The 25,961-nt window shown below is 39.8% G+C and overlaps 1 protein-coding gene across 2 annotated transcripts in view; it reads right to left on the bottom strand.

Moving 5' to 3' along the window:
- Window positions 1–25,961, bottom strand: part of NSUN7 (NOP2/Sun RNA methyltransferase family member 7) — a 139,311-nt gene that overhangs the window by 83,543 nt on the left and 29,807 nt on the right. For both annotated transcript variants that reach the window (XM_033946886.1, XM_033946896.1), the window contains 2 exons: window positions 15,870–16,022; window positions 1,865–2,048 (listed from right to left, as the gene is read on the bottom strand). In XM_033946886.1, coding sequence (XP_033802777.1) covers window positions 1,865–2,048; window positions 15,870–16,022 — 337 coding nt within the window. The remainder of the gene's footprint in view (window positions 1–1,864; window positions 2,049–15,869; window positions 16,023–25,961) is intronic.

The raw sequence follows: 25,961 nt of genomic DNA on the forward strand, positions 1-25,961 counted from the left end.
CCTATATCTACCATGCCCTACAAACATGATCAAAAAACTACAGACCATTCAGAACACAGCTCTCAGACTAATCTACTCCCTCGGAAAATATGACCACATCACCAACGCCTACCTAGACTCACATTGGCTACCGATTAAAGCCAGAATTCAATTCAAACTGTACTGTCTAATCTTCAAAGTTTTCAACGGTACTGCACCTGCCTATCTAAACGATCGCCTAAACCGTAACCTTCCACCCAGAATAAGAAGAACACTGACACCATTCTCATATCCACCACTCAATGGCACTCATCGTAAAAAGCTTTATGATAACCTCATAGCAACGCATGCAGCAAAACTCGAACCCTCCATCACTAGATTGTTAACCTCAACATCTGACTTCAAAGCATTCCGTAAAGAAATCAAAACGCTGCTCTTCAAAAAGTATTTACAATCTACCTAATCTCCCTCTCCTCTTCCACCAACCAGGTTTGCTCACTCCCTGGCACCATACCATCAATCGACAAAAAATACATATAAAAAAATAATAAATAAATAAAAAAAAATACCTGGAACCTAATTCACCCTACCGAAACCGATTACCTACCAAAGTATGGAAACAGAATATTTGATATGTATAGTAATGTAACCTGATTTATCTTCCATTGTTATTATGTCTACACCCTCACTCTGTCATTAAGTCTATACCCTCAATCTGTATTCTCCAATGTCATGTACCCTCCTGGAAATGTCCAGCTCTCTTCTTATGTAATCCGCTTTGAACCGCAAGGCACAAGCGGAATAAAAATCACTAATGTAATACAATATTTTCTCTAGTCAGAATAAGATTCCAAGGTATAAAAGCCTGCTCTCTGCTCTATCAATAGGTCTCTTTTTCTATGGAGCTATCAATATCTCTTTTTCTATCAAGCTATCAGGAGAGGGGTCTTGGCCCTCTCTCTCTCTTTCTTTCTTTCTCTGGCTCTCTCTAGAACTGCAGGCTTCTATGTCTCTCTTTTCCTCTGAACTCTGTAAGGCAGGGAAACTGCTATGTTCTCTATTTAATTGTAATGCTTAATTGTAATGATTATAAATATTGCTTTTCTGTAAGACTATTTCTATAATATATTCTTTATATAATCACCCCTGGCTGTGCTTCTTATTTGATTCTATCCTTAATGGGACGCGGAGTGTAAGGCCGTGTCAAACATAACCCCTCCAACCTAACATTGTGGGGGTGCGACCATCCTTACATTTTATTAAACTTACATTATCTTCTTCTCCCTAAGAGATCCATGTGCCTGGTCCCATGCTTTCTTGAATTCAGACAGTGTGCTTCCATCACTGCCTACTTTTTCCTAAACCCCCTAAACTGTACTGTTCCCTCAGATTTCTGCAGCCCAAATGCATGACCTTGAATTTTTTAGCATTAAACTTTCAGACCATTCATCAAGCTTCACTCCTCATGTTTTCCATACCATCAAAGGTGTCTATTCTATTGCACATTTTGGCATCATCTTACCAGAAAGCCCTTCAGCAATATCGCTTACAAAAATGTTAAAAAGAACAGGCCCAAGAACTGAACCTTTATGCACATCACTGTTAACATCCCTTTCCTCAGAGTGTCTCTACTGATCACTATCCTCTGTCATTTTTGAGCCCATCCCGAAGGCACGCTATTAGACACCTGTGTGGAACACTGTTAAAAGTTTTGCTAAAATTTAAATACACCACTTCTAGCACTCGCCCTCTATCTGGTCATCCAGTCAAAGAAATTGATCAGATTTGTTTGACAAGACTAACCTCTAGTGAGTATGTGCTGTGTACTCATTTTTACAATATATATGAGTTTCTGAAAGAAACAAATTCATCATGGTTGGCTCACCTGTAACATAAGTTTATGCTCTGTGTACAGCTGTAAATTGTTAAGCTCCTCTCTGAGGTGAGGAGGAAAGACAAGTACATCTGGACAGTGTTCATCCGCACAGAAGGCATAGCCCTCAAGTTCTGAAACAGCATTTACTTTAGAGTACCCCTCTTTCTTCAAGGTGACACAAATGTCTTCAAAGCTGTCAGTAGTAGAAAGAAATTTATTAATCAAAGAAATAAATTTACAAAATGTTCATATTATACAATTCAGTTCTTATATATTGCAAATACCAGCAAGTAAATCTATGCAGTAGTGCTGCCCGATTCAGGAAAAAATATTTTGATTCAATTCAGCCTATAATTTTCCTGCCCAATTGGGTGTTTTTTTCAAACATCCTGGTGGGTTTATTTTATAGCCTCTTCACCCCTTTTGCCCTCTCCTACCCACACTGGTGCTGTGGTGTAAACAAAATAAACAAACAAAAAATATTTTTCCTCTTCTCTGTTAAATTCTAGCTCATGTTTGCGGTCTAACACCAGCTCTGGAAGGATACACATTTCAAATCTGACATAATGTAATCACAAAACAGAAAATAAAATTATTTTTTCTACCTTTTGTTGTCTGGTCATTTTTCAAGTCATGTTGGTCCCAGGCTCTGGTTGTCTTCTGATAACTCATTTGCCAGAGTCTCCTTCTTTCTTCGTGCTAACCATCCATCTTCCATCTCTGTCCTCCCCTTCTGTTTCCCTTCCCTCCACTGGAGGTCTGGTATCTTTCCTTTTTTTCATCTCTATCCCCTTGCAGCTGCAGCGATGGACCCCACCATTATCAGATCTACCATCTCTCCTTTTCTCAACTACACTTTCATCCAGCATCTCTCCCTCCTTCTCCGCCACCTCAGGATCCACCAGCTCTCCCTTTCTCTTCCCAACTACCCTCCTATCCAGTATCTCTAGCCCACCCCCCTCCACACCATTCCTTGTGTCCAACTTCTCTCCCTTTCTGTTCCTTCCCTCCCTAAATCCCATTGTCCATCTCTCCTCTCCTCTGTTTTTAGACCCATTATTTCTTCCCCCTCCCTCCCCCATTCCAGTATATGCACATCTCTTTGAACCCCCCCCCCTTCCCTCCCTCCGTGTACTTCTACATCAGGGCCCCCCTAGCCCTGCATGTTTCCCTAGTTTCCCCTGTCCACCATCCATCCTCTCTCTGAATCCCTTATCTATCATATCCAGCATCTCTCTTCTGTGTCCCTGTCCCTATTCTCCTCTCCAGTAGTGCCCCCTTTGTGTCCCTGTTCCTATGCTCCCTCCATGCCCAGCATCTTTTCTCTGTTTCATTTCTCTCCCCATATTCAGCTTCTTCCTTCTCTCTTCCTTACCTCCTGTATCCCCTTCCCAAGTACAGGCTTTCTCCTACTATCTCTCCTGCCATCCTGCACCCTGCTCACCTACTTTGGAGCAGTAGCTGTCCCTCTTGTTTTGTTTTGTTTTTTTATCTTTATTTTATTAATTTGGAAAAAATATCACAAGTAATACACTTGTTGCAGAAATACAGAAAGTAAAAAGCATCAAAAAGAAACAACATTGTAAATGTGGCATTTCAATTATTATCTTTCTTAGACCACAAATTTAGGGAAAGGAGAGATCCATTAATTCCATGGAGAGAAATAAAACAAGAAACCTGATTATTAGGAAAGCTGACTACTCTTAACAACCCCACTTATCTTTTAAATCCAGCTGATCATATACATTACAAATCTCCAGAGATCTTTTTAAGGTCTAGAAAGGCTCTCAATTGTGATGGTAAAAAGAAAGTGTACTTAATCCCCAGGTAACGAATCAAACATTTACAGGGATATGCCAAAAGATAGGAAGCCCCCAAACTTTTTGTTTCATCACGCATAGAAAGGAATTCTTTTTTGCGATCTTGTGTTATCTTAGATACATCCGGATAAATCCAATTTCTTTCTTTGTCTAGAAAAATCTTGGTGTGAATTCTGAAAATAAAGTTTCATTATAAGGTTTAAATCTTGTTCAGATATAAATCTTGTTCAGATACGAAGGAGACTAAAAGCGTCCCCCTTTCCTTAACATCAGAGAGGGATTCCTCCAACATTGCAGTCGAGTTTTTTTCCACTACCAAATTTCCTCCTTCAGCAACCTTAGTCATAGCACTGGGAATATAATATATTTTGTTAATAGGAGGAATAGCTTATTGAGGAATTTTGAGGAATTCCATTAAGTATTTTTTAAAGTAGTCAAGAGGATTTAGAGTTGGTGATTTTGGAAAATTTAGTAACCGTAAATTTAGCCTCCTATTAAAATTCTCAAATTGTTCCAATTTAGGATAGTAACATAGTAACATAGTAGATGACGGCAGATAAAGACCCGAATGGTCCATCCAGTCTGCCCAACCTGATTCAATTTAAAAATTTTTTTTTTTTTTTTTTTTCTTCTTAGCTATTTCTGGGCGAGAATCCAAAGCTTTACCCGGTACTGTGCTTGGGTTCCAACTGCCGAAATCTCTGTTAAGACTTACTCCAGCCCATCTACACCCTCCCAGCCATTGAAGCCCTCCCCTGCCCATCCTCCTCCAAACGGCCATACACAGACACAGACCGTACAAGTCTGCCCAGTAACTGGCCTAGTTCAATCTTTAATATTATTTTCTGATTCTAAATCTTCTGTGTTCATCCCACGCTTCTTTGAACTCAGTCACAGTTTTACTCTCCACCACCTCTCCCGGGAGCGCATTCCAGGCATCCACCACCCTCTCCGTAAAGTAGAATTTCCTAACATTGCCCCTGAATCTACCACCCCTCAACCTCAAATTATGTCCTCTGGTTTTACCATTTTCCTTTCTCTGGAAAAGATTTTGTTCTACGTTAATACCCTTTAAGTATTTGAACGTCTGAATCATATCTCCCCTGTCTCTCCTTTCCTCTAGGGTATACATATTCAGGGCTTCCAGTCTCTCCTCATATGTCTTCTGGTGCAAGCCTCCTATCATTTTCGTCGCCCTCCTCTGGACCGCCTCAAGTCTTCTTACGCCTTTCGCCAGATACGGTCTCCAAAACTGAACACAATACTCCAAGTGGGGCCTCACCAATGACCTGTACAGGGGCATCAACACCTTCTTTCTTCTACTGACTACGCCTCTCTTTATACAGCCCAGAATCCTTCTGGCAGCAGCCACTGCCTTGTCACACTGTTTTTTCGCCTTTAGATCTTCGGACACTATCACCCCGAGGTCCCTCTCCCCGTCCGTGCATATCAGCTTCTCTCCTCCCAGCATATACGGTTCCTTCCTATTATTAATCCCCAAATGCATTACTCTGCATTTCTTTGCATTGAATTTTAGTTGCCAGGCATTAGACCATTCCTCTAACTTTTGCAGATCCTTTTTCATATTTTCCACTCCCTCTTCGGTGTCTACTCTGTTACAAATCTTGGTATCATCTGCAAAAAGGCACACTTTTCCTTCTAACCCTTCAGCAATGTCACTTACATACATATTGAACAGGATTGGCCCCAGCACCGAACCCTGAGGGACTCCACTAGTCACCTTTCCTTCCTTCGAGCGACTTCCATTAACCACCACCCTCTGGCGTCTGTCCGACAGCCAGTTTCTGACCCAGTTCACCACTTTGGGTCCTAACTTTAGCCCTTCAAGTTTATTCAACAGCCTCCTATGAGGAACTGTATCAAAGGCTTTGCTGAAATCCAAATAAATTACATCTAGCATATGTCCTCGATCCAGCTCTCTGGTCACCCAATCAAAAAATTCAATCAGGTTCGTTTGGCACGATTTACCTTTTGTAAAGCCATGTTGCCTCGGATCCTGTAACCCATTAGATTCAAGGAAATACACTATCCTTTCTTTCAGCAACACTTCCATTATTTTTCCAACAACTGAAGTGAGGCTCACCGGCCTGTAGTTTCCTGCTTCATCCCTGTGACCACTTTTATGAATAGGGACCACATCCGCTCTCCTCCAATCCCCAGGAATCACTCCCGTCTCCAGAGATTTGTTGAACAAGTCTTTAATAGGACTCGCCAGAACCTCTCTGAGTTCCCTTAGTATCCTGGGATGGATCCCGTCTGGTCCCATCGCTTTGTCCACCTTCAGTTTTTCAAGTTGCTCATAAACACCCTCCTCCGTGAACGGCGCAGAATCTACTCCATTTTCTCGTGTAACTTTGCCGGACAATCTCGGTCCTTCTCCAGGATTTTCTTCTGTGAACACAGAACATCTTTTATCTCTAACCAAAGTTGATGTTATTTCCTTTAAGTCTTTAACTTCAGTTTTAACACAAGTTATTTGTTCAGCAGAATCATGTTTGGTCTGTTCAATAATTTTAGACAAATTTTCCACCTTCCCTGAGAGATTAAGTACCTCTTGTGTTGATTCCGTCAGCTTGCTATCGAGCCTCTGCAAGGCCTGCCAAATGATCTCCAGTGTTGCCACTGGGGGAGTCAGAGGCAGCGGCAAACTCGCTGACGCTCACAAAGTCGATTGCTCAGCTGTCTTTCCCATAAGCGCTCTTCCCTCCAGACTCAGGTCCAGGTCCGCGACTTCCGCCCCTGGAATCCCTGCTGGGGCAACCCGTGCCAACGTTCGACACGGTGGTGCACTGGATACCGGAGGGGACAGCAATACTTCATGCCCTATGAGGCTGGACGCTCCATCGTCCAAACTTGCAGCAGCGCCCTCTTCTCCCAGTAACGGGGTTGTGAGCTGGCTCAGAAACCTCTCCAGGATTTGTTGCTGTATCGGCGTGGAGGTTCTGAGCTGAGAGGGAGCTGTTCTCAGAACGCAGTAGAGAAGGAAAACACTGTGAAAAAATCACGATGTTGAAGAGTGCTAAGGAATTAGCCGCCTCCACGGGAGAGGTAAGAAACACCAGCACTAACGTGCAGCCATCTTGGATCATCTGTCCCTCTTGTACCCTTCCCCTTGTGGTCTTGCATTTCTCTTTCCCTCTCTCCATTAGTCCAGCACCTCTCCTCTGCTTTCCTCCCCCTCTTTTTGGTTTGGTCTCTCTCTTCCCTTCTCTTTACCCCAGGTCTAGCATCTTCCCTCCTTCCCTCCTCTTACTCTCTCTTGTCCCTTCCTCTTCCTCCCTCTGCACAGGCCTTGCAGGCATCTCTCAATCTTCAACATACGAGTATAGCAAATGTGTTATACTGCCCCCCCCCCACGAAGGCCTGCTCCCCCTGCAAGCCTGCATGCTCCCCCAGCTTCCCTGCTTTTAACTTAAGCTAATACGGCAGCCTGCAGGATCTCTGGTGCTATAGCAATCCCTGCAGCTGCCGTCGTCCTCAACGGCACGTTCTCTCTGCTACGGTCCTGCCCCTCCTCTGACGTCAGGGGCAGGATCGTGGCAGAGGGAATGTGCCGTTGAGGACAACGGCAGCTGTAGGGATCGCTATAGCACTGGCGATCCTGCAGGCTGCCGTATTAGCTTAAGGTAAGAATGGGGAAGCTGGGGGAACATGTAGGCCTTTCCGACTGACCCTCCCCCCTTAAGGAGTGGCAGCGGACAGCCAGCAAGAGGCAGTGCTGCCACTCCTGCTTTAGGAAGGCATGGGGGGAGGGGGGAGGATCAGTCATTGAATTGGGAGGCTGATTTTTAAAAAAAATTTTTTTTTTCCATTATTTTTTTATTTTCAAATTTTACATAAAGTGTACAAAATATTAAAATACAATTGATAAATGCATAGTATCACTTTTATATCTAATACATTATATATCTAAATTTGATTTTCCCCCTCACCCTCCCCCCACCCTTTTATTACTTTAATATTTAATATTTTTAATTTTCAAATTTTATAGAAAATGTACAACATGTTAGAATACAATTGATGAATATTCAATAACATTTTTATATCTAATACAATATATTCTAAATAAAATTTTATCCCCTCTCCCTCCCCCCACCCTTCTATTACTTTTCATTCATACATTGCATATTGTATAATATATTATAACATATTATGTAGAAATTATTTTCTTTACCCCCCCTCTATGTGTGTCATAAAAAAAAAAGGGATCCCTAAAAAAAAGAAAAGAAGAAGAAAAATCCTCCTATTTATTCGTAACAGTATTTTGTCAATGGCCCCCATATTTTTATAAATTTAGTATATGTCCCCCTTTGTATTGCTATTGTTCTTTCCATTTTGAATATATGACATATTGTATTCCACCAAAATGTATAATTTAGGTTGTTGTAATTCTTCCAGTTATTAGTTATATGCTGAATGGCAACCCCTGTCATAATTAATAAAAGCTTGTTATTTTCTGGTGAAATTTGACTTTTTTTCCTCATCATCATTCCAAATAATATTGTGTCATATGATATTGCAATATGATTTTCCATCAATTTATTAATTTGTGGCCAAATTGAATTCCAAAAAGTTTTAATATAGGGACAATGATACAATAAATGATCTAATGTCCCTGGTTCTAGATTACAGTGCCAGCATTTATTGGACTTAGAACTGTCTAATTTTTGCAAACGTGTAGGGGTCCAAAAAGCTCTATGTAATAAGAAGAACCAAGTTTGTCTCATAGATGCTGACACTGTACATCCCATTCTCCAAGACCAAATTAGTGGCCATTGAGATGCATTAATCTGATGTCCAATCTCAATGCTCCAAATGTCTCTTAGACCATTTTTTGGTTTTTTATTCAAATATCCAGATATTAATTTATACCACAATGCGGCTTGATGTCCTAGGAAGTCTGTTTGAAAACATAAGAACTTTAAACTATATTGATTATTTAATGTTTTCCATTCAGGGAACCCAACCTGAATGGCCTGCTTCAATTGCAAATATAATAAAGGACTAACAAATGTATCATCAAGATAGAATTCAATCTCTTCAGCTCTCAGATGCCTGCGTTAGCTAAATCATAGTGTATAAGCCAACTATAGCAGACCAATTGGTATCTTTCATTGAGCTATGAAGAGTTTTTTCATGGATAACTTAAATGTTTACAAGTTTTTAAGTTTTTTTAATTATGCAAGTAAAATTTCAAGCTTCTTGTTAAGAATGCATTGAATAGTCATACAAAAACCGGCACTTAGCTTTTAAGTGATGTCTCCGGTATACTCCGTTAGTAATCCCCCAACGGGCCCCGTTTCACCCAAAAAAAGGGCTTCATCAGGGGTCGGATTACTGATCGAGCAGTTTAAGCTCGTTCTTTTAGATTGTAAAAATGGCGATTTTTACAATCTAAAAGAACGAGCTTAAACTGCTCGATCAGTAATCCGACCCCTGATGAAGCCCTTTTTTTGGGTGAAACGGGGCCCGTTGGGGGATTACTAACGGAGTATACCGGAGACATCACTTAAAAGCTAAGTGCCGGTTTTTGTATGACTATTCAATGCATTCTTAACAAGAAGCTTGAAATTTTACTTGCATAATTAAAAAAACTTAAAAACTTGTAAACATTTAAGTTATCCATGAAAAAACTCTTCATAGCTCAATGAAAGATACCAATTGGTCTGCTATAGTTGGCTTATACACTATGATTTAGCTAACGCAGGCATCTGAGAGCTGAAGAGATTGAATTCTATCTTGATGATACATTTGTTAGTCCTTTATTATATTTGTACTTATCTATAAGAGGACTTTTTCCATTTGACATTTAGTCTGCTTCAATTGCAACCATTTAAAACTTTGTGTTTTATTAAGACCAAATCTATGTTGCAATTGTGAAAAATCCAGCAGTTTACCTTCTGAAATAACATCGTCTAGAGATCTAATGCCTGCAATAATCCAGTTCTTCCAAAGGATTTGAGCTCCGCCAATTTTGATCTTGGAGTTTATCCATATAGATTGATTAGTTGATTTGTTTATTGGGATATGTGTTAATTTATCAATAAATCTCAACGTTTTCCAAGTATCCATTAATATTTTATTTTCTCTGTATCTTCTAGGTATGTTAATACTTGGCAGATGAACTAAATTTAGGGGAAACATAAGGCGCCATTCCAAATATAACCAATCCGGTGCATTATCCATAAGTTCTGGGAGGATCCAATACATACCCTGACGTAGAATATAGGCTTGATGGTACCTATAGAAATTTGGAAAATTTACCCCTCCCTCCTTAATTGATTTTTGCAAAGTTACTAAAGCTATTCTAGGTGTTTTACCAAGCCAAAGAAATTTTGTTAAAATGCTATTAAGCTTTTTATAAAAGGACCCCTGAAAATACATAGGTATCATACTCATTTGGTAGCAAACCACAGGTAATATCATCATTTTAATAGTTTGAACTCTTCCCCACCAAGAAATATGTAATGGGTTCCATTGTTCACATAACTCCGTAACTTTTTTTAATACATATTTTTCATTCTCTTTTACAGTATCTTCAATTGTATTTTTAACTTGAATGCCAAGATATTTAAATCCTTCTTCTTTCCATATGAATGGAAAAGTATCAAATAATCCTTTTACACAATGAACATTCAAGGGTATAATTTCAGATTTATTCCAATTAATTTTATAACCTGAGAATTTACCAAACTTATCAATTAATTCTAATAAAGAAGATAAGGTTGACTCTGGATTTCTCAAATAAAGTAAAATATCATCAGCATAAGCCGAAATTTTATATTCCATATCTGAATATGGAATACCTTGTATCTCCCTCGTTTGCTGTATTGCTAACAATAAGGGTTCTAATACAACATCAAATAACAAAGGAGATAAAGGACAGCCTTGTCTAACTCCCCTCTGCAATTGAAAACCATCAGATATCTTATTATTAATATTTAGTCTTGCAATCGGGAAGCTATACAATGTTTTTACCATTTGTATAAATCCGGAACCTATACCAAACCATTCTAAAGCCTGATACATAAAATTCCATTCTACCCTATCAAATGCTTTTTCAGCATCTAATGAAACTGTAAAAGCCGGTTCATCCATTTTTTTTGATAAGTTTAGCATGTGAAATAATAGTCTAGAGTTATTAGAAGAATGTCTTTTAGCAACGAAACCCGTTTGATGCATGTCTATAATATGTGGGAGAGCTTTGGCTAATCTCAAAGCCAAAATTTTCGCCAAAAGTTTATTATCAACATTTATCAAAGATATAGGCCTGTAGTTTGAAACCAAAGTAGGATCTTTATTTGGCTTAGGCAAAACAATTATTATTGATTCAGCCATAGTACCTTTAATATTACCTTTTATAAGTTGTGTCTGATATAAATTTAGTAAATGTGGGGAAAGGATATTTTGAAATGTTTTATAAAATTCTACTGTATAACCATCACCACCTGGAGCGGATCCAACTCTAAGAGATCTCAATGCTGTTTCTAATTCTTTTAATGATATAGGTTCATCTAAACTCCGTTTTATATGATCAGGAACCTTAGGTCCATTAATTAAATCTAAAAAATTTTTTCCATCTTTTTGTCTCTCCAAATAAGGCTCGGAAGAATACAGGTCCTTATAAAATTTTAAAAATTGTTTTAATATTATATTTGTTTGATTTGTTATTATCCCATTATCGTCTTTTATTCCATTAATATTAGTTGTTCTTTTTTTTGCTTTAAGATAATTTGCCAATAATCTCCCAGCCTTATTAGAATTTCCATAATACACTGTTTGTTTGGAAAACAAATCTCTTCTTATCATTTTTGAAGTTAATTCATTATATTTACCTTTTGCTTTCAAAAGAGCTTGCAAAACTTCATATTCCCATTTACTTACCAATTTAGCTTCTAATATTTTTATTTCTTTTTCTAATTCTATATATTGTATTTTAATCTGTTTTCTAATAAAAGCTGAATATGATATAATATTACCCCTCATAGTTGCTTTAAATGCATCCCATACGTTCTCTATAGATGTATCCTCCACTAAATTTATTTGAAAGAAATCGTTAATTTGTGTTTTAAAATTTTCCAAAAATTTGTCATCCACAAGCAATGCATTATCAAATCTCCAAAGAGGTCTACCATTCTCTAATTGATCTAATTGTAATTCTATCCATACTCCCGCATGATCCGAAATAATAATAGGATCTATGGAAGCTTTAATCACCTGTTGCACTTTATTTGTTGAAACAAAAATATAATCTATTCTTGAAAATGATTTATGAACCTGTGAACAAAATGAAAATTCCTGATCATTAAAATGAAGAATACGCCATATATCTTTCAAATCACATGATTGAACCAAATTATCTAAACCTAAAGATTTTATACTTTTACCTGGTTTTTTATCCAATAATGGATCCATTACAGCATTAAAATCTCCAGCCACCACTAAATTAGAAGCAGCCAGTGGTAACAACATATTCTGTATTTTTTTAAAAAATTCTGATTGATTCGAATTAGGGGCATATATATTGAACAACGTCAGGGTATCATTTCCCATACCTATATCAATATGTATCCATCTTCCATGTGGATCTGAATTTTTTACCTTAATCTTGGCCATACATTTTTTACTTATAAGAATTGCTACCCCTGCTTTTTTACTCTCTGCTGGAGCAAAAAAACATTATTTTACCCACCCTCCCGATAGTTTCTGTGATTCCTTTATACTAAGATGGGTCTCTTGTAGACAGTAAATATCCGCATTTTGCTTTTTTAGAAATGTTAATACTTTTTTCCTTTTAATTACGTGATTCAGGCCATTGACATTAATAGAATATATTTTAAAAGACATTATACATTTTAATATTTCTCATTATAATCTTACTCTCCTTTTCTTTCATTTTTAGAATCCAAAAATTGTTTTTCACGACACACATATTTACCCCTAAAATATCTAATCCCTTGTTTATTTTTTCCTTAATCATTCTAGTAAAAATTCTCTTTTTCCCTCCCTTTCCCACCCAATACAATGGCTGCTTAAGGATACACATTGGAACTGTAATCCAAACATTCTCCTCCCCTCTAGGCATTTAATATTCAATCAAATTCCCCTTCTATCTATTTGTATTAACCATTAATATCTTTAGTCATATTTTCATATCATTTCATTAATGTATCTTTATCCATTTAACAGTTTTTATTTTATATTTCCTTGGTATTATTATTTACATCTTAAAATTTCATCTTAAACATATATTTAGTATGTTATTAATGTTTTTCCTATGTCTTGCTCTTTCTTTCTTATCATTTTTTTCTTTCTTCAGATATTTCAATATTTCATACTTTTATAATTATTTCATAAAGTCATCAAAACCCATCTTAAAATTTTATATTAAAATATCATAGGTTCTGGTTTAGAAAGAAAAGCTTTCAGTTTTTCTGGATCCTCGAAATATAAGGATTTATCTCCAGATGATACTCTCATTTTCGCCGGATAATATAGACCATATTTAAAACCTTTTTCTTTTAGTTGAGGTCTCATGTCTAATAGTCTCTTTCTTTTATTTGCTGTGTTTTTGGCAAAGTCCGGCAAGAACCATATTCTAGATCCTTTATAGTTTAGATTTTTGTCTTTCTTTGCTGAATTTAATATTTCTAATGCTTGTTGGTATCTAAGCATTTTGAAAATTATTGGTCTTGGCCTGCTTTTATTTTCTGTATTTTTAACTGGAATCCTATGCGCTCTTTCTATTTCTAGTGGTTGTTTCAAGTCCAGTTGTAGTATTTTTGGAATTAAATTTTCTAGAAAAAGGATAGTATTTTTTCCCTCTAAATTTTCTTGTATTCCAAAAAGTTTAATGTTTTTCCTTCTTCCTCTATTCTCATAGTCTTCCAGTTGATCTTTCAATTTATTTAATTCCAGACTATCATTTTTACATCTGTTTGTTTCCCTTTCTATGACCTCCATTTTGGATTCTAATTCAGTTGTTCTTTTGTTATTACTTTCCATTTGTCTATGAATGTTTAATATTTCTTCCTTCATTTCAGACATATTGGTTACTGTTTCCTTAAGCATTTGTTTGATTTGTCTTAGTTCTTCCATAACTTCTGCTTTACTCAATATGTCAGGTTCTTCAATAGGAAGTGGGATCTTGCTTGGTGTTATTTGATCTTGTTTTTGTCTTTTTGCTGATGTGCCAGCCTCATTTTTGTTTTGCCTGGTACTTGCCATGCTGTTGTTTCTTTTTTTTCGTGGATTTTATTTATTCAGTTTTGTTAGGAATCTTAAAATATCTTTCAGTCACAATTTTTTTTGCAATCTGTTTTTGATATTTTTTTTTTTTTTTTAGACCAGTGTTGCGTTGTTCTAGCACTAAGCAGATTGCCAATCAGTCACTCTGTCCAAATATAATAGTCAACAAAAGAGAAATCCTTTTCCTCTTCTTCTCAAGCCTCTCTCTCTCAGAATTTCATTCTGATTTCAAGCAGCAGAAATTTTCTCAACAGTAATTTCTTGTTAGTTATCTGCTTTATTGTCTCAATGAGAAAGGAAAAAGAAACAAGCCTCCTTTTAATGTCTTTCAGCTCTTTAGAAATCTCAGTGTTTAACACTATATTATTCAGCACAGAAGAAATTTTTTTTTTTTTCTCAGGCTTTATTTTGACATCAGGCAGGAGAGGGCTATATCAAACTGTCATATTTTTGTCTTTGACAGGCAGCCCTCTATCCCAATCAGTCTGAATTGTAAACTTTTCTATTTATTAATTAAATGGAGTATTCAATGTTCTACCTTTTTAAAGTATCTTGATTTTTTATCTCAAGAAACTGCTTCAAGCAGAGGATAATTTGATTTTTCTCAGGACTCCAACTCAATACCGGCAGGAGAGAGCTGCTTCAAACTGTCTCAGCTTTAGATTGTTTAACTGAGAACTGCCTTATAATGAGATCGATTTTTTTTAAAAAATACTTTAAGTAATTAATTGATCTTCCAGGGCTCCGACTGGCTGTAAAGGGCAATTTCAAACCGCCACAGCTCAGGAGTTCAACCGACAACAGGCTTCACACTAGAATCAGTCTTTCTCTTACTTCCTTTCCCTTTTTGGTCAGTTTAAATTTCTAACAACTCTTCTCTATACCGTGCCGATCCAACTTTCTCTATTCAATAGTCTGTCCTCATAAAAAGAAACCGGCAAAAGGACAATATTGATCTCCCTCATTCACCTGATTCAAATCAATGAATCAATTAGAATCAAAAATTGGGCAGTGGAAGACATAAGACAGAAAAGAAAACAGAAGACATAAAAAAAACCAACTACTACTACTTATTTCTATAGCACTGCCATATGCACTGCTGTACATTAAACATATAAGAGACAATCCCTGCTCAATAAAGCTTACAGATAAACAGGACAAATAGGGGTTAGGGAATTTCCCTCCTCTTAATATAACTTGTAAAACGCTTAGAAATCTTGATTTGCGTTTAATCAAAATTTTATTAAACTTGAAACTTGAAGTGAATCTCAACCCTCCACCAACCTAACCATAACCAAAATCCCTTCCCCAAACCCCTTCTGCCCTCCCCCCCAATGCCTTAAAGCCATTTTGGTATGAGATGAAAAGGTATACAATTGAAGAGAGAGTTTTTGTGGGGGTTTTTTTACCTTTCCTCCTTCGCTTTTTGAATAATAATAATACCAAGGAGCTTCATGGAGTCAAAAGAAGTGACTGTTGTTAAAGCACTGGGGAAATGCGATTGCTTGCAGTGAAATAACTGTGAGAGCTGTTTGGAATGTATTTTGGTTTTGTTCCAATAAATTGTGCCTATCAAAAGGAATAGAGAGAATTGGCCCTTTTTTAAATCTGTGCTTTACTCAAGTCTCCACCAGCCTCAAATCTATTCGCTTGGTCTGTTTACATGTACCCTGCCCTAGGCTAGGTGACTGCCCTGCCTACACTTGGTCACAATACGCATGAGAACTATTGGCCTTCATTATATGCAAACACATCTCATTCATATTCATTGGGGAAATCCTGAAAATCCAATTGGGTTGCAGTTTTCGAGGAAAGAAGTTGATGTACCCTGATGTAGAGCATCACCGAAGAGTTTCATATTAGAATGGACATAATGAACAAAACTTGCCATGTAGTAAAATATTTGTTTAAAGATTTCTACTTACCTAGCTTTAGCTATGTTGATCCAAGCATAGAGGGGTAAAGTAAAGGCTCTCTGCTCCTGTTTCCGCACATTTTCGGGTAGAAAATGGTCAATTGTAAGAGCATCATATTTAATTCGACATCTTGCAAGTGAAGCAGCCAATTTTGTTTTATAGCTGTAAATATAAAACAACTCTCGGCATCAAAACATAACAGGATAGTGTACCCTTGTCTGTGCTTCTGTTTACATTAATGTTATGCTTGCATTTCTTTTATTGAGATCATAATATACTAGAGAACATTATAAAGGAAAATATACACAAATGATTATTTTTTTTAACTTACATTCTGGACAAAATAATCTATTTTACTTACTTACTAAAGCTTCTTGATATACCATTATAAAAGCCTGTGAGCAAAGAAAGAGGTTTATGGTAAAATGAAAAGTTAGAAAAGGCAAAGAGGGGGGGGAGAAGAAAAAGGCATGTGTATATCTTTAATATAAGGCTAAAAGTTCTAATCATACTGTAGGTTCAGCTAGTTAGTATTATTCCAATAATAGTATTCATGTGCAAATTCAAAATTTCATATTTTGCAACCAACATTCCCTCTAAGCTGTACTTTTTAGGAGGAGGCCGCACAGCCGGTGGGATCAGGACCAACACCTTCTGCCGCTGCTGCTCTCCCGAAGCAGCAGCAGCGGGACCTTCCCATACACACCTGTGGCTGCCAGCCCACCCTCTCTGAAGTTATCTTCTTCCAGGGCAGAGCCGGAAGCCGCAGATATGTATGGGAAGATTCTGCAGCTAATTTGTTTCAGTTTGCTGTTGCTGCTTTGGGAAAGCAGGAGCAACGATGGGGATGCTAAGGGGCAGATGGTGGATATGGAGTGGGGGAGAGAAAGAGGGCATACTCTGGTGGTTGTGGGGTGGGTGGGACAGAGAAAAGGTGGAAATGGGTGAGGTCAGACGTTGGTGAAAGATGGTAGGAGAGAGAGGGGGCAGTAGTGGTGGAAATGGTTTGGGGAGAGAGGGGCAGAAGCTGGTGGATGTGAGGTGGGTAGAAGAGATGGGCAAATACTGGTGGAAAAGGGGTAGAGGATAGAGAAGGTAGGCACTGGTGGAAGTGGGGTAGGAGAAGAGGGGGCAGAAGCTAGTGGAAATGGTTTGGGGTAGAGAAGGGAGGGGCAGATATTGTATAGAACAGGGAAGAGAGGGCAGATGTTGGGGGGGTGAGGTACAGAGAAGAAGAACATGATGGAATGGGGGAAGTGAAAGGGGAGATGCTGGATGAAAAATGAGGGGGAGAAAGAGGGTAGATGTTTTATGGAAGGGGAGAGATACAAAGAGGGACATATTGATGGAAAGGGAGAGAGGAGAGAAGCTGGATGGAAAGGGGAGGAGGGAATAAGTTGTATAGGAGGAGAAAGACAGAAGTCTGGATGAAGAGGGAAGAGGAATGAGGAAGATGATGGAAGAAAAAAGTGAAGGAGAGAGAGGAGGCAGACACTATGGAAGGGGAAGAGACAGGAGAGATACTGACAGAAAGGGGAGAAAGTGTGGAGTGCTAGATAGAAAGGGGGAGAGAGGAAGCAGATGCTATATAGAAGGGGCAGATACTGGATGTAAGAGAAGAGAAACTGGCAGATGTTTGGGGGGAGAGACAGAAAGGAGGGAGATGATGGAAGGGGAAAGAAAGGGCAGATATATAGGGCAAACACTGTATAGAAAGGGGAGAGAAAGAGGGCAGAGTTAGTGAAAAACCACAATGAGGGAAAGATGGAAAGCTACTGATAGACTGTAAAAAAGAGAGAACTTGACTAGAGCCACAATAAGGGAAAGATGGAAAGCTACTGGTAGACCGTAAAAAAGAGGGAACTTGACTAGATAGTAAGAAATGAGTTAAATCTGTACACAGAGGTAGAAAAATAAAATTGAAGAAAGCTGAAGGGAAAAGGAAGAGAGGAAAATCCTGGCAAGGATTTAAGACAGAGGAAAGCAGAAACCAGAAAAGTAAATGGCCAGAAAACAAAGGTAGAAAAAATAATTTTATAAAGGTTAATAAATATAAATAGAAAACAGAATTAAGATGATATCTTTTCATCGTGTCTGGAAAGAATTCCAGAGAATAGAGAGAGATGAACGTGTGAACTGAGGACTAAGGCCAGGATTCACTAACCTGCCCGATCTAGGAAGGTCCGACGAATTCATCAAACTCCAACATGCAGATGAGGGCGATCAGAGGAATGCCTCCATCTGCAGGCACGTATCACGCTATAGCGATCCCGCGCATGCGCAGACCTTCTGTAGATGGTCTGAGCATGCGTGGGACTTCTGGGCTGTCGGAGTTGGTTTTTTTTCTAAACTTGCATCTATAGACAGAATCACCCAATCTGAGATCAGAGGGGAAGGCCCCTAGAAAGCGAGAGGGGTTGACCACCATGCAAGACTGTTCCACAGTTGTTCAGGGCAAGGGCGCATGTAATGGATCCCACTGGGGATTCCAGCAGGAAAGCAGAGCATCTTGCAGCGGACACAGATGGGCTATGGCCCAAGGGACCACATCTATCGTTGCTACCATGGTCCCCAAAACCTGAAGAACTGCCATGCTATCGGAACCAGAGTGGCCAGAAGAGCCCCGACAGCCTGTCAAAGCTTCTCCTGATGTGAAACCGAACTCCCAGGTATTCCAGATCCTGCATCGGCTCGGCGTGACTCTTCTGAAGTTGATCACCCAGCCCAAGTGTTGTAGTAACTGCACCACCCACTGAACAGCCTGACACCCTTCAGACAGCAAGGGAGCTCTGATCAACCAGATATGGATGAACCAGTACACCCAGAATGCGAAGATGGGCCGCCGCCACAATAATCTTCATCATCATCTTGGTGAAGGTTCTGGATGCTGTTGCCAAAGGGCATCACTGCAAATTGGAAATGTTGCCCCAAGACATGGAACCACAGAAAAACGGGAATGTGGAGATGCACCTCCGACAGATCCAGGGGGGTTAAGAACTCCCCCGGCACCACTGATGCTATCACTGAGCGCAGTCTCCATGCGGAAGGAAGGCATTTTCAGCACTGCAATGACCGCCTTGAGGTCCAGAATCGGTCTCCAATTGTCATATCCTTTCTTTGGAACAATGAAGTATATCAAGTATGTCACAGAGCTCGAGTCTCGCTCTGTGTAGGCAGATTTATGTGTATAACTAATTAGTGCAACATAAACAAGTCACGTTCATGTCAACCTAGCTATCGCTACCATTCAGCATTTTTAGTTGGCATTACTTATGTCAGCGAAGGCCTATGGGAAATTATATCAATTTGACTCTGGCATGGGAATGCAGATAGACCCTAAGGGCAGGGAAACTGTTTTAAGTATCCCGGATATGTTTTAAGTAGCCCTGATTGAATCATGACTAGCTAAAAGGTGTTAATGTCTGATTAAGAGGGTGCTTAGGACAATGGGACAGGTGCACAGATAAATGGGACAAAGAAGCCAGAGACTAATCCCATCTTCTCACACCCTCCTTTATCAATTAAATTAACCATTGTCTCAAATAGTTTGCAAGTTCTAAACAGAAAGATACTGGGACATACAATATTTTCTATATTCAGAATAAGATTCCAAGGTATAAAAGCCTCCTCTCTGATCTATCAATCTATCTATTTCTGGAGGAGAGGGGTCTTGACTCTCTCCCTCTCTCTGTCTATCCTTCCCTTTATCTATGGAACACGAAGCTTAGACCATCCCCCTTTTCTCTCTCTGGCTCTCCCTAGAACTGCAAGCTTCTATGTCTCTCTTTTCCTCTGAACTCTGTAAGGCAGGGAAACTGCTTTGCTCTCTGCTTAATTGTAATGCTTAATTATTGTAATGCTTCAGAATATTGCTTTTCTGTAAGACTATTTCTATAATATATTCTTTATGCAATCACCTCTGGCTTTGCCTCTTTGATTCTACTTCCTGGTGAGTCTTCAGTGAGGGAATCTGGGACCAGCGTTTGTCAGTACGCCTTTCACTTAACCCCTACCACCATATATTGTGGGGGCCACTAACAAACTGACATTTCACATCTCATATCTAGGATATCCCACAACTGCAGTCATGGATTCGGATTTATGCCAACTTATACGAATACAGAGAAACCCAAGCTATATGAAATATTTTATTATAGATATAAAAATATATATTCACAAGCCAGCAGCGAATAATTCGTTTTCTCACCCTTTAGATTATGCCTCAGCAGATCTGGGAGATGGAATTCTTCTTTTTCCTCAGCTTAGCAGATGATAGAACTTCTTCTGATCAGACAAGTCCGTTTATCACTGGAGCAGCTGTAATATATATTAGCTAGAGTTCCTTTTGCGATAGAAACCAGATCTGTTTAAAAGACAGTTCTGTGTCTTCACTCTCATATGAGAGCAGGTCACAAGAGGCAACTTTTATCAGTTCTTATTGTTACGGTGTAGTACAGAGAAACCTAAGTTTTGATCCGAGTTCCCTCACATCAAAACATAATCTAAATCCTCGCAAACACCTTTCTCCTTAGGTCGTGTCAGATGACCCTCCAGGACCAATCAAAGCAGAACAGCAAACATGAATAGTCTTTTCTTGTGCAGAGGCCTTGGATGGCACCATGGATGATAAGCACAAAACATAGAACATAACATAGTTCATAACTCCTCCAGGTTTCACACACAAGCTAGACAAGTTAGGGTGGGCCACTTGTCCTTGACTGAAACACACAGTTCTTGTAAACACATCTAGAATGCATCAAGCAGAGATGGTTCATGCAGAAAAGATAGTTCAGGCTTGCTTGACATGAATGAGGCCTAACCTTAGATGTGAGGCGGGAATCACCCCTACATCTGGGACGGGTTCTATGGACGCAATATCCAGAAGCCTGCAGACTGTGGCCTGCCCCTAGGGTGGCCCGCAGGTGAATCCAGAAAACACTCAGTCAGAGGACAGAGAAACTCCAGTTTGTAACCATCCCTGAGAACCTCCAGGGCCCAGTGGTCAGAGGTTATTGCCTGCCATTCTGCCAGAAAGGCCAACAACTATCCCCCAATTTGCAGGGAAGGAGACACCGGCCTGGCGTCAGAACAGTTACTTCGCTGGAGTTGCCAGACGACTTCTCGTGGACTGTGTTTCAGTCATTGCCCTATGTCATGGAGGTTACCTTTTCTCCCATATGCCTCGTCCAGTTGGTCACAGAAGAGGAGTTATTCTCTCCCTCCTGTAGATTTCAACCTCTTCTCCTACCTCAGTCTCATTGCTTCTCCTCCGAAATTCACTTCTTCCATCTATTCACTCCCCTACCTCTCCAAATAGCAGTCATTTATTGACCCTCTGATATCTTCCTTTCTCACGGACCTCGACTCCTGTCTCTCCATCTTTCTCAAACCTTCATCTCCTTCCCTTATCCTTAGTGACTTTACATTCATGCTAATAACCCCTCTAACTCCTATACCTCAAAATTTCTTGCTCTAATATCCTCATTCATTCATTTATTTTAAAAACTTATATTCCACTTATACCTAAGTGGATTACAAAAAAACAACAAACAACCATAAGATATAAAAACACCCAAAGCCGTATGAAACACAATAAAACAATCAATCTTCAACTGTGCTCCAATACTCCCACACACAGGAAAAACCACTGCTTTGATCTTGTCCTCTTTTCCCACTGCTCAATTGCCAGCTTCTCCACCTCAATTCTTCCCTTCTCTATCATCTAGAAACCTTCACAACTCGCAATTCCCCCAAAATATGACCAATCTTCACCAATACTTTCAAGAATCTTCAGGCTATTGACTCATGTACTCTCTCCACCACTGTCTCCCCTCTCCTCTCAAACATTACACTATATAAGTCCATCAATGAGGCAGTCTCTTCCTATAATACAGCGTTCTCAAACTTGCCCCTCAGGTCCTATTTTGTGGCCCACGATCTGTACGCGATCTTGCACACTTGGCAGGAAGAGAGGCTCCGGCGTCAGCTGACTTGAAACTTCCTGTTGCCATCACGTATGCCAGGTCTCCTGTCTTCGTGTATCTGCTGGGACTCATTACCTCCTTTCTCTAGCCTGCTGCTGGTCCGGGGGTGCGGAGACAAGACAAAGGCAGGAGTCCCAGCAGATATGCGAAGGCAGGAATCCCGGCATACACGACGGCAGCAGGAAGTTTCAAGTCAGCTGATGCCGGCGCAGGACCCTCTCTTCCTGCCCACTGTGTGAGATCGCGTACAGACTGCGGGCCGCAAAATAGAGGCATTGCTGGACAAGGGGAGAATGGAAGGGAGAAGGGGTGTACTGCTGGACAAGGGGAGCACGGAAGGGAGAAGAAGTGCTGCTGAACCTGGCGGAAAGGGAGGGAAAGAAAAGGTGGAGGGGGAGGGGTGAGATGGTGCAAGGGGAGAGAGCATGTTGGGTTGGGGGGCTGGGAAGAAGGGATGCCCTTGAGGGAAGAGGTAAGGACAGAGAGGGAAAGCGTGCAGGAGGCATGGAGAGGGCAAGATAGATGGGGAGGACAGAAAAGAGAGAAGGAGAAATGTTACACTGGGGAAAGGGGGAGGGTAGAGAGGGAAAAGTTGGACTCATGAAGGGAGAGAGAGAGATGTAGTTTGGTTGAGGGAAGGAGGACCAGAGGAGAAGCATGCAGGAGGAAGAGAGAAAAAAATGTTGGTCTTGTGGAAAGAAGGGAGAAATGTTGGACAGGGAGGGAGGCCAGAAAGGAGGAAGCAAAGGGAGATGGACTGTAGGGGGCAGAAAGGAAGATGGGAAAGAGAAATGTTACACTGGGGAGGGGGGGAGGACAGAGATGTCAGACCATGGAAATAGGGAGGGAAGGAGAAAGAGATAGGAAGAGTAACACATGGAAAAGTAGATTTTGAGAAGAAAGCAGAAAAATGGAAAATTGAATGTTAAGTTAATGCAAAAGATGGATGCAAGGCAGAAAGTAAAGACAGAGAGAAAACAGTCAATGGACAAGAAAGGCCCTTGAAATATAGTTAAAAGCACATAAAAATAAAGTCACCAGACAAAGGTAGGGAAAATGATTTTATTTTCAATACAGTGTTTAAAATGTGTCAGTTCTGAGAAAGGAAAGATGTTAAACTTTAATTGTGAGGGCCGCAGAAAAAATAGTTAATGTCTTATTAAAGAAATTACAATTTTGCATGAGGTAAAACTATAGTTTATAAATCTTTTCTTTAACTGCTGACCTCTTTCCAATCCGCCCTTTCACTTGTGAAACAAGACTGCTACACCCACTTGACTAAATCTCTTGGATCCAACCTTTTGCCATCTTTCTGCCACATTCAGCTCTCTACTTAAAGTGCCCTCACCTCTGACCCCTCCTTCGCTTTATCCCCAGACTATGGCTGAGTACTTCCCATGAAAAGGTTCACAAGATTAACCTCAACCAAATCAATTCCACCTCTCCCTCCTCCAGCTCGCTCTGCCGAACCTCCATCAACCCCTGCCACCTTTTCTTCCTTCTCTGAAATCACTGAAGAGGAAACTACACATTTTCTTTCCTCCTCCAAAGTCACTACCCATTTACAGATCACCATTTCTCCGCCATATGCTCAAATGATTGCTCTCCACTGCAACTGTGCCTAATGCCTTCAAACATGCCATAGTTATGCAGCTCCTCAAAAACCTTCACTGGGCCTTAGCTACCCCTCCAACTATCGCTCCCATCTCCCTCCTCCCCTTTTTTATCCAAGCTATTTGAATGTGGTGTTCTCTGCCATTGTCTTGACTTTGTGTCTTGAGCTCTCTTCGACTCACTTCAAATTGGGCTTTCACCCTCTTTATTCTAGGGAAACTTGCTAGAGTCTCCAATGTCCTATTACTGGCCAACTTTGGGATCATCTTTGACTCTCCTTCTCTTCACACATCCAACAGATAGCCAAAACCTCTTGTTTCTTTCTCTACAATGTCACTAAAATCTGACCTTTCCTCTTTGAGCACACTGCCAAGAAACTCATTCACGCTCTCATCACCTCTCACCTGGACTACTGCAACTTGCTTCTCACAGGTCTTCTGTTATGCTATCTCTCTCCCCTTCAATCTGTTAGAATTCTGCTGCATGTCTCATTTTCCGCCAGTATCATTATGCTCACATTAACCTCACCTCAATCACTTCACTGGCTCCCTGTCCATTTCTGCCTACAATTCAAACTCCTCTTATTGACCTGTAAGTATATTCATCCTGCAGCTCCTCCTCTTATCTCTCCCTTTACTCTGTCCTGGGAACCCCGTTGATCAGGTATGTCTCTTTTGTCTGTACCCTTCTCCTCTACTGTCAACTCCAGTCTCCGTCCCTTCTACTTTGCTGCGACATATGCCTGAAACAAACCTCCTGACTCGGTACATCAGGCTCTGTCTCTAGCAGTATTCAAATCCATGCTGAAAGCTCACTTTATTGAAGCTGCATTTAAGTTCTAACCCCAACCCATTTGTAAAGCATCCATACCTTTTTGTCATTCCCTCTATAGTCCCCTACATTATCTACCTCATCATTTCCTTTTTAATTCTCTACCTGACCACCCTTTTTGTCCTGTTTGTCGGTCATAATTAGATTGTAAGCTCTTATGAGCAGGAACTGTCTCTTGCATGTTTAATATACAGCACTGCGTGCATCTGGTAGCGCTGTAGAAATGATAATTAGTAATAGAAGTATCTGATCGAGGCCCGGTTTCAGTATAGTTTGACCCAAATTGTGTATGCAGATCTGTGCACAGCACAGATTTATATGTGAAATTTAAGCTAATCAGTGCTGATAATTGCAATTAACAACTAATCAATGCTAATTGGCACTAATTAGATGTTACAAGCACAACTTTCTAGGCAAATTGGTGGTGTGCATAAATTGTAGTAAATGATTGTCAAAAGGGTGTGTGTCCAGGGGAGGAACATGGGCAGATCGCGGGCATTCCTAAAAGTTAAAAGCACTGTTATAGAAAACACTCGATCTGCGCACAACTTAGGCGCAGGTATTTAGGCCTGGCTTTCATCGTTCTCAATGGATGTTCCCAAATGTTAGTCACACTTATGGGCACTATGCGAGATTCTATATATGGCGATGCCTTGTATAAAATCATGCTAAGCGCTGCTCTGGTTGGCACTGATTGTTTAGATGACATATAGAGATTATGTCCTTACCTGGATATAATCTTTTCCAGTAGATAGGTGTGTCATTCTAGACAAGCGGGTTTTCTCCCCATAGCCGTGAGCCATATGCAGAAGGAATCCACTGTGGATTTTTTCTATGTCCTTCCTACTTCACTGGGAGCTCTACTGCCACCTGCAGTTAGTACCCAAGCAAACAAGCTCCATCGGAATTAAATGAAGTAAAGACAAAAACTGGAAATTTCCCAAACAAAACAACTGTTCTGCTCAAACATAACACTTGAAACCTTCATGAACCAGTAACATAATAATAATAATAATAATAATTTTATTTTTATATACCGCCCTACCACATAGTTCTAGGCGGTTCACATACAGTACTAAAAATATACAAACAGTGAATAAAAATACAAGATCTAAAAACAGCTATAATTACGGTATACAATAATTAAATAAAATGCATTCACAAAAATAGATAGATATTCCTTAAAAAGTACAAATGCAAAGTCAATGTGCAAATTTCCAATCCATATTCTGAAACATAAGAAGCAAAGGAACTCAGGTAGTACCCCTGCAGACACTAAAACATATTATACAGTTTTCTTCAGGGTCAAAAGGGATGACTTAGAAAAACATAAACAGAATGAGATAGTAGGCCGGCGCAGAAAGGCCATGGAGGGAGTGATACACCTATCTTCTGAGCAGGGACAGTCTATAAATGTCAAAATGTACAGCGCTGCATATACCTTTCAGTGATAAGTGATAAATAGTAGTAGCAGTACTATCTACTGGAAAAGATATTATCATGGTAAGGATATAATCTCTTTTTTCCAGTGCAATAGGTGCGTCATTCTAGACAAGTGGGATGTTCAAATGCAGTCCCAGAAATCTAGGGTGGGCTGACTGTATTGGCTCGCAACACAGAGGAACCAAAAGCAGAGTCCTCTCGTTGCAATGTCCACCCTGTAAAACTTTGC

This window comes from Geotrypetes seraphini, chromosome 1 (assembly GCF_902459505.1).
Source record: "Geotrypetes seraphini chromosome 1, aGeoSer1.1, whole genome shotgun sequence".
In the NCBI taxonomy this organism is placed as follows: domain Eukaryota; kingdom Metazoa; phylum Chordata; class Amphibia; order Gymnophiona; family Dermophiidae; genus Geotrypetes; species Geotrypetes seraphini.